At 32.5% G+C, this 10,373-nt stretch overlaps 1 protein-coding gene across 2 annotated transcripts in view; it reads left to right on the top strand.

Moving 5' to 3' along the window:
- Positions 1–466: 466 nt before the first annotated feature.
- LOC117657019 (uncharacterized) overlaps positions 467–10,373 on the top strand; it is a 119,100-nt gene continuing 109,193 nt past the window's right edge. For both annotated transcript variants that reach the window (XR_015732552.1, XM_034405194.2), the window contains exons 1-5: positions 467–643; positions 3,181–3,344; positions 4,273–4,382; positions 4,811–4,923; positions 9,079–9,297. Coding sequence is in view for 1 of the 2 variants with exons in the window: in XM_034405194.2 (XP_034261085.2) it covers positions 577–643; positions 3,181–3,344; positions 4,273–4,382; positions 4,811–4,923; positions 9,079–9,297 (673 nt within the window). In the remaining variant the exon portion in view is untranslated. The remainder of the gene's footprint in view (positions 644–3,180; positions 3,345–4,272; positions 4,383–4,810; positions 4,924–9,078; positions 9,298–10,373) is intronic.

The raw sequence follows: 10,373 nt of genomic DNA, 5'->3' as shown, positions 1-10,373 counted from the left end.
GATTTATATTCCTCGCATTCCCCATCATCCAGTCAGAGCTGGAGAAGCTTCTTGGATGAGAAGAGAACCGTCTTCAAATTAAAACTAAAAAATCCAGTTGCCTCTTGGAAAAAAAGCACCTTTGGGACAACCGTGACGTGTATGACTGAGAATCTCCATAGATATTTGACATTTTGTTTTGTTTTTGGAAGCGCCGACAATGCTGACAATTTGATCACTCATGAACACCTATAACGACATTTTGCCTCTTAAGGATCGGGAGCTTTTTCAAGCGGAGAATGATAAGCATGAGGTGGGGATTTTTCGAAAGACCTTCGTGATGGCAGCGCGATGGCGGGGTGGGACGGTTATTGCAGAAGGAAGCGGGGCAAACAGCAAGTTTTGCACACAGCGCCAGGCCATGCGAAACACCCCCCTTTTTACAAAAATGTCAGCGCATGCGCAGGCGTTGCGTCGTCCCCCCCCCCGGTCTCGGCTACTCGCGAGAGGCCACCAGCTAAACGCTCTAGCGGACGCGGTCCTCGGGTTAGAAAGCTCGGGTTAGAAAGCTCGGGTTTTCGCTGAGGAAACGGTGGGATGTGGGCTTTGCTGGCCTTGATTGGGTTGTGGCAAATGCAGTGGGTTGAAACTTGGGAAGATGAAGGTAAAAACAGCCTGAAAGTGTCACTCGGGTTCTGTGGATGTCTGTATAAAGAGCAACCAGCTGAGTCTGTGTCCCTTTCCCAAAAAGGAAGCCTTGCTGGAGAGAGTAAAATCTACCTCTGAGAAAACAGGAGTAATTAATATTTGAAGGATTAAGTAAGGTGTCAACTGGAATCTCAGTAACACTCCCCCTTTCTCTCCCCCCCCCCCCCAATATCTATAAATCTTTACAGGGCAATATTCAATACAATTTTACTTTGGGGGAAATAGGTCATCAAAAAATCTCTTTACAGCTGCTTCAAAATTTAAATGAATGACAATCATAGGTGCTTATTTTTTGTGAGTAGATTATTAATCAATGATGTGTCATCCGGTCATTTTTGACTCCTGTGCATTTATGATTCCTGTTTATGTGTCCACACAAATTTTCTCCATGACATACAAATATGCTTTTAGACAAGTAAAAAAATACAGTAGAAAAAATAACAGAATAAAGTATATACATCATTCTAGCAATTAACTGTTACAATTCTATTTATATATTTACTTAATGTAAATTACATCCAAGCATGTATATTTTAATTTCTAACCCATTTATAGAACCCAACTACCATTTCAATCACTTTTTATATGTAGTTTGTTTTGAAAATGTATTTTCATTATAATTAATGTAAACACAAAACTTTGTATTTTGTTTCTTGTTTTGGTTATTATTTTTAAAGAATAAATAAGTTTTTCTCTATCGTGATCTACCCCTAACCTGGTCTTTCAAGTCTCCCAAGAGTGCACTCATTGCCACTGAAACTGAGTTGTGAGTAGAAATCACATATTTTTTTAAAATACACCCCACATATATTTGAAAATGATATACTGTATGGACTTTAGTAACCAGTTTTCAGCAACAATGGTAAAAGGGGCCTTTAAAGATAGAAGAAAAAGAATTGAGCAGCCATAAGGCAGTTCAAGAGAGCAGATTGCCCTCTACTTTTGTCCAGGTACAATAAATGGTCTCCCATACCTCTCCTTCTATAACTGCTTCTAACATTTTAAAATGCTACAATGTATTGTGATGATATTCACCTGTGCATATTTGAAAATCTCAGGAGAAATTCTGACTATTTAAGTACATCAGTACAATCAGTGTGTATGAATCCAGGATTGGATATAAGTCTTCTGATTTCTGCAGATTTCTGTGCCATAATGTTAATGAGGAAGACAATATTTAAGCATTCTCAAAACAATTTTCCAGACAAAATCAAAGGAACAAGATGAACACAGTTATGTATAGAAAAAGGGATATAGGCATCTTGTCTCTGCATATTCCGCACACAATACCTGGTTCCAGCATAAAGGGAATGATGGGAACTCCATGGTTGCTATTTTCAATCTTACAATTGTCATCAGTATGAATCAAGGTACCTCTGGTATTAAATATTGAGACGTGTTCAAGGAACCTAATTATATTTATTCCCCACTGAGGTACAGTGGGGAATAAATGTATTCATGTGTGTAGTCATGACTACATTTAGTCATGACTAAATTAAATTGCATGGGTTTTAGATGTAATTTTATTTATTACCGTATTTGAATTTCTAGGGCCAGCTATCTCATCACTGATTCTGGCTAGCATGAAAAAAACAATGATCCAATATATTATGCTTAAAAACAGAACAAAAGATGGTTATAATGGGGAATAAACATAAACATAAGTTTACAAAAACTATTCCACTGTGGATATATACCCTGGCCTAGATCAAAATATTTGGAAAAAGCCAAGTCTTCAAGCTTGCATGAAGAAAAGTCCAATAAAGTTTAAAACTGCAATATTGTAGTTCACATACAAAGTGATCAGGGCATGAGTGACATGGAAAATGCTGCTCAGTCCAGGAAAGGACACAATTGTGATATAAGACAATTATTCAGTTACAACTAGGAAAACTATCCCCTATCTATTGAGTCAGTGTTGACTCCTGACAATGTCTTCATTAGTCTCTGCAGTTTTCTTGGCAGGTTTTGAGAAATTGTTTGCCATTGCTTGCTTCCTCGGTCTAAGAGAGAATGAAGGATCCACGGTTTCTCAGCTGGCTTTGTGGCTAAGGTGGGAATAGAAATTTTGGTCTGCCAGTTTCTAGTATGATGCTTTAACCACTCCACAAACTGGCTCTCTTTAAAACCATTTAGGAACAAGAAAACCCAATGCAAGGTCTTCTAGTCTCACTGAATTTTAAAGAATGCTGGTTTTCTTCCATTTCTGCAATACTTTTAAAAGAGATATTTCTATGTTTTGTTGTTGTAAGTCACAATTATGTTTTGCCAAAAAGGTATGTAAATTAAGAGGCAAACATCTACAAAGTGTTAAACACAATATTTTTAATTCATTTTCTTCTTGTCTGAAATGTTAAGTAAAAAAATCTGGTTAGAGGAGTTAAACATTTGGTGTTTCAGGGGAATAAAGATTGTAGAAATGCAAGAGATTTTCAGTTTAGCTAAAATATTATAATTATACAAGTTCCTGTATCTTTATTTTCTCACTTAAAGCCAGATTTAGACTGACTTGTCCAGATGCCTCATACTGGCACTATTGGAATGGGACTTGTTATTGTCTAGAAGAAAATCAAGAGGGGACTTGGACTGAAGCATTAAAGTTTTGCAAGAGATATACATCTACAGAGTTAGTGACGTTTAACAGTGTTCAGGAAAAAGTAAGTTGAAAAAATATTATTTGTGTGCCACTCTGTAATAATGTTTTATTTATTTTTTAATTTTTTATTAAATTTGTTCGCCACCCATCTCGTTTTTGGCTTGGGTTTTAAAAGAACTTATATGTCTGGCTTTGTCAGAGTAGACTGGGTAGTTTCATCTTTTACTCATCTGCTGATCTTCCTACTACTATCCTTTCCTTAGTTCTTCTGGGCTGTTGCTAGACATTGCTGTCCTTGAATTCAAGTGTGGTGTATCCATCTGATGCATCTGATCCTCATGTTATTGCAGGCAAGCAGGCTGGCTAGATATATTGTGCTTGAATTCCTGGGTAGCCATAAGGGAAAGTAAGCAGAGCAAGATGCAGTGAAGGGAAAGGAAACGGGGTGATTGCTTATATCATTCTTGAATTCAAGGATGGCATGAAAATGTAACAACTGTAGTGAATCTACTGAGTTCTCACTTTATGATGTTGCCAATACCTCCCTTTCCATACCTGAGCCCAAATGCTCAAGGCACCATTTCTGATACCCTTGATTCCATACACACACACACATACCATGTTTCTGTTCCTAATACATTTCTATCTAGAACTTAAGTGTTCTGGGTCTGGGCCAAGACAAAACATATGTATTTTGGTCCAAACATAGACTACACCAAAGTAGCTGTTCTGGTTCACTTCAGTTCAGATCAGTTGATTCAGCTGTTCAGTTAGCAACCTCAAATATATCCAGATTATATGCAAGTACAAATTAATATGCAAGCTCCTTATTAATGTTGGAAACCACCCAGAGTTACCTTGTGGTAAGATGGATGGTCAATACATTTAATAAAATAAAGTAAACAAATAAAAGAAAGAGAGATGTATGATGTAAACGAAGTAGTAGTTAAATGTGATATTTCAAATATAAATTTATTAAATATTTGTAGAACTGGATTTTAGATTTACCTTTGGACAACTTTTGGATTGGATTGAATAATTTGGAAGAAACTCAAAGCTTTTCGTGGTCAGAAGGCACACGAGCAAATGCAACTTCTTGGTAAAGATTAACTGTGAAAAGCAGTCTTATTTAATTTTTCTGAAACATTTTTTTCAATGTGAATATAACATCTTTTATGTATTCTAGTCTTTTGATCATTGTCTTGATATTACTCAAACAAAAAGAAAACTAAAATATGCAGAAATACCTCAACTGTTTGTATTGGCAAGCAATTTCAAAATATTTTTAATTATTTATTAAAAAATAAAAATAATCACATAATAAAGATTTCCTTATCGAGAACATTTTATTTGTTTCTGAGTTACATGGCTTCGAAAGAGCCAAAATAAATTAGGCTGCCCAAATGGCTAGATTTTTGAATCAGGGTTACAGATGGTTACATTGGTTGGTTACATTCTCTGTGTGACTAATTTCCAAGAGAGACCAATTTGGTTTCTCTTTTGTTTAATTTCGGTTTAATTGGAAAGGTTTCAGCTATCAAATCCAGTTCAGCCAAATACTTGTGTGAAAGTTTCCAAACACAGCTTGGTTGCTGTCAATTGTGATACGAAAGCCCATTGGATCTGTCAACGATCTGCAGGTAAGTTTTTATCTGTTCTCTAGGATGTTAAATTATTGTGGGAAAAGAATGGTTTGAACTTTAGCTCTGTTAAATTTGATCTGGTGAACTAATAGTATAACTGGAAATGACTAGAATCAGGAAATAAATCAGAATAAATAATAATACAATAATAATAATATGCTGATTCTGCATTGAGAAATGAGAGCAGTAGATAAGAGCAGTAGTTTGTAATGAGCATGTAAAATAAACTTTAAACATAAAAATAATTGAAAATTTAGTAAATATGTAAGATACGCAATGTGGATATAACAGCCATTTAATTAAGAATTATGGATGGAATCAAATATCAAGCATATTATAGAGTATTCTTTGTAACCTTCTAAAACTTCTATATATGCCTACATCATGCTGTTCTTTTTTTTCCAGGATAAGCAAAATTAAAATATAGAAGAAGTAAGAAATAATAGGCCATAGAAATTTAGGCATGAGAAAGGAAAGAAAATATAGCTAAATTTATTTTACACCTACATCAATTACTATTTAACTGTCTATCTTCCTATCTTTGCAAACCATACTTGCTTCTATCATGTTCACCGAGTATATGATTTATATATTGACTTTTGGTTTAAATGTCTTACTGTTTACTTCTTGACAGTCTCATCAAATCCACCCAGCCATGACTTTATCAGTCTCCCCTTTCATCTCAGTCTGTTCACTCATCTTTCATAGATGTACAGTTTGTAGGCGGAAAGCCATGTTAGTCTGTGATAGCAAAACTTCAGAGGGGGACTGGTAGCACCTTTTTTGACTATTATATGTTTTACAATTTAGTTTTGGCTAATCTCTTCTATATAAACAAACATCTTAACAAACATTTTTCATACATTACTCTTGCATTCAGTCCAATTCATCCAGCAACTATTTATTCTTGACTCTATAAGAGGGGCTTCCTAGTTTAAAGCTCCTGGTATTATTTTTTTTAAAAGAAAAATTATGGTTCACTTTTGATATTTCATAAAACAGGAAAGAAACAAAAATACAAGACAGTATCCAAAAACAGTATATTTCAAAATTTAGTAACAGTTCCCAAAATCATCCATGTTATCATAATTAGCTGTGATTGTTAATTTTAACATATAAACTTTCAGTAAAACATATAATCTTTCAGTAAAAATTTGTGAATTTAATATATGGATTTTATTAGTGAATTTTCAAGAAGAGCAATGAATTATGCCAACTGCTCAGTGTTAAATTATCTAAACATTCCCATTTTTGAGTAATTGCTGAATTAGCACCTAGAAATATAACTATAATAACTTTCCTTTTGCTTAATTTAAAATTATATCCCACAAGGGCATAAGGCCACTGCCGGACTACAAAAATAACTTTTTGTTTAATTATCATTCTGAATTCTTCAAATATTTTCTTCCAGAAAGCTGAAACTTTTTTTCAGCTTTGGACACATATGAAAAAAGTCCTTTCTCGTTGCAATTTTTCCAATATTTTTATAAGTAATTATGCAATATTTGTATTATTTTAATTGAACATCAATATGCCAATTTGATCATGTGGAAACCAGATTTATATGCTCTTTGGCACTTTATCTGTATTCATGTATTCATTTCCTAATTCTGCTTCCCCCACTTTGTATTTCAAAATCGAGGTGGGTCCAATAAATCCAATTCAAATAGTAGTCTATTAATTTTGATACTGTTCCTGTAATTAGTTCGTTTAATTATTGATTTTTCTAAGGCTATTAGACAACAAAATGCTGACTCATTTACATATATCTTATTCCAAAAGGATTTAGGTTGAAGCCATGGTAGCCAAGACAAATGGCAATCTATTTATAACTCCACTACATTTTTTTTTACATAGTGAAATGATCTTTGGACAGATCCCCTTCTTATCCCCAACATGCCATTGTTCCCAACCCTGCACACTTTTAGAATGGTGGTCAAAACCTGGCTCTTGACCCAACATGCTGCTTGATAATATAATTTTAGAAAGACATGCCTCATCTACTCTGTTTCTGGGTCGATATGTATTCCCTCTGGAAAGTTTAAATTTTTTAGTATGGAAAAAAGAAATTTCCCATTTTTGTTGTCCTAGCATTAATATTTTATTTGCTACTTATGCTAGAATAATTTGAAGTAACAAAAAATGAAAGACTTTGTTTTAACTGTTGCAATTGAACCTAGTGTCTTTAAGTATCACTTATTTCAGATTTTCATCCCTTGTTTTTTAAAAAAGTCTTCCTCACTAGAGTCAAGTTATTATTAAACAATTTGTTAATTTTTGTAATATTAATTCTTAGATAGTTGAAAGGATTGGAACTCTTCCAATATATTTTAAATATTAAATTACTGTTTGTAATCTAAGAAAAATACGAAAAATCCTATTTGACTTTTAAAACTCTTGATAGTATATTTTATTATACTTTATCATGATGCAAATTCTCCCAATTCCATCCTAATGTATTTAGTTAATTTGTTTAGTTATGGGAATATTATGTTGAATTCTTAGCTCCCTGTTCCCAGAAATCTTGTCTTTATATTAATATCTATATACTACACTACCATTTTTTGCATTTGGTCTTCTTTCTCAATGAATATGAAACATGTTTAAGCATCTATTTTATAACCATCTCATAATTCTCAAATGCTAAATGATCCTACAACTTACCTTGTTTTTATAAAGTTATATCTATTTTTTAAATGTATACATTTTTCTCACTTAGAATTTAATGAAAATTTTATTTGGTTTCTAATACTCTGTTGGGATTAAGATTAATAGTTTTCCTTGTGGCTGAAAGAAAATTCATTTGAAATGGAACTCTCATTTAAACTATATTTTTGAATATAGTTTTTCTTCTCTATAATATGGCCAGATTACTGTCTTCAAAAAAAAAGAAAGAAAGAAAGAAACGTTATCTTTGTCCTGATTTATTACTTCAGCACATGAGGTTTTTGCAAACATTTAAATATTTTATTATTATATTTCTTGGTATATGCATCCAAGCCATAAGAATAAATATTTTATGGTCCACATTCTTATTTGAAAGATAAGAAATTGAAATATCCAGTTTCAGTATTTTCTGCATTTTCTCTAATTCTTCTAATTCTTAAACTATTTTTTTTAATTCTGTACATCACCCAGATTTACTCTGATTTAATGTCATTTTTAACTTCCAAAATCCAGCTCATTTCTCCTACCGGTAGTAATGTCATATCCTTTGATAGCAGTCTGGGTGACCTCTGAAACTTGAGAATACAATTCTATTAATTGTTATTAACTTCTTTAAATATACCTGTCAAGTCCTGTAAAATCATATTAATGTATCTCATTTTGACTTTAGTTCTTATTTGATTTGCTTAATTATATTTTTAGCTCTGTTGGAACATACTCCTCCACAATTTCTTCTTCATTACTAGACTGGGATGACACTTCAGTCATGTTTGGTTCATCCACTAAACCTTAATTGCTCTATGTTATTACTAAATTTATAAATTCAATACATACTTAGATGAACCTAGTGTATATTCCAGTAAATATAGTGATATAGCAGTGCACCTCAGACTATCTGCAAATTCAGAAGATGCTTTAATTGAATATATTGTCATTTTAAATTTTTAGTTTAAGTTTCTCTTGTAATAGCATAATTAGCTTAAGAATTAGCTTCATTTCCAATAATTAAATTATTTAAAATTAATGTGATTAGTAGCTCATGTCTTCCCTATTCCAAATTTTCAAGCTGTAATTATCCCATAATACACTGTAATTTTATTGTGTAAACACAGCTGAAAATATACTAGAGATCCAACATTTTCCAAAGACTCTAGTAGCCTTTAATTCAGGAAATAAAATAAAACAATGCATCATTTCATTGGTTCTAATTTAACTGATAATGCAGTTATAATTATTATAAAAGTAGACAATTTATTTTTGACTGATTTATTCTCCTGGGAAAAACTCAGTGTTCCATTTTTATAAATTCTGAAGAAGAATGATATAACACCCCTAAGCTTGTACATGTTTGCCATGCAGTGTAGAAATAAAATTTCATTTATGATTGCTTTTTATTTATTGAGAATTAAACTTGGTGCAAATGTGAAGACTTCAAGAATAATATTTTTGTTTGTATTAATAAATGGATTCCTTTTTCTATTTTAGTTGCTGAGAGATATCAAGAACATAAAGGAAAGGTGCTTTTATCACCAAAAGGTTCTATGTCTCAAGTCCACACAGATTTGATTTCTGCAAAAATAGCATGTTTGGAGCTTAGAGAGCAGTGTACAGGAATAACAACCTGGAATAATGCCTATGCACTTGCCAGAGGAAGAGTTTTGCTAAAAAGCAAGGAAAAACAGTCTGTAGCATATGTCAAATCAGGTGTGCTAAGTAATCCAGATATTTCCTATGTCTGTTTACAGTCATGTATCATATTAAAAAGCAAAAAACAACAACAGCAGCCCTAAATCATTTGGGGTTAATAGAAGTTAGACTGAATATTTTAAAATGTAACGTTAGAGTTTTTTTATATTCTAAAGGAAACAGAGGAAGATTTTCTGCTGAAATGAATACAAATGATAAACCAAAATGTATCCTTTTAGTAAATAGTAATAAAAATGTGTTTGGATAATTTGCAGTGTTTATTCTGTTTTAAAAGTCTTAAGTTTTATGACTTCTAATGTATAAAAAGGAAAGAATTTGGTAGTGATAGAGAAAGTAAGTATTTTATTTGCTTGCGGTGGAACAGATTTCTGAAGGATAAATAGAAGTTGCTACCTAACTGTTAGCCTGTTTACCTTTGAATCGATAATGAGAAGATCATTGGTTTCATGTGTTCTCATTCATGAGAAGATCATTGGACTTTTAAACTTAGTACATTCATGAATATATGATCTAATAGTTATTCTTAAGTATTTATATACCTCTGAGTTTTGTTATGCAATTTTTCAATTAAAATATTTATATTATGAATTGTACATAAACGTGGATAGAATGAAAATAATATAAAAACATGGAAGGGGCATTGTAACATTGAGAAAAATTGGCATAGAAAATGTATATGAAAATGTATATAACAGATGGGATACTTATCAAAATATGTCAGTGATATTGTTTGTACACTAAATAAATATGGACACATATTGAAATTACTTCACAGAAAAATAATAAAATGCATTAATTTCCATAGATTATTCCAATTATTCTAATTCTTCTGTACTTATTTTTACTGCTGGTAGGTAAAGTCGCTCAGTATATCCTTAAGATAACAGAAGAACATAAGCAGTGCAGTGGTGGGTTGCTCCCGGTTCGCACCGGTTCACAAGAACCGGTAGTAAAAATGTTTAGTAGTTCGGAGAACCAGTAATAATTGACCAGTCCCGGCCCGGTCGCCGCTCGCCCACCTCATCAGAGGCTTTTTTTTTTTTACTTTTAAAAGCATTTTTTCTACAACGTCC

This window comes from Pantherophis guttatus, chromosome 2, assembly GCF_059756535.1.
Source record: "Pantherophis guttatus breed Tessera chromosome 2, ASM5975653v1, whole genome shotgun sequence".
In the NCBI taxonomy this organism is placed as follows: Eukaryota; Metazoa; Chordata; class Lepidosauria; order Squamata; family Colubridae; genus Pantherophis; species Pantherophis guttatus.
This window is presented reverse-complemented; position numbering and strand designations above follow the sequence as displayed.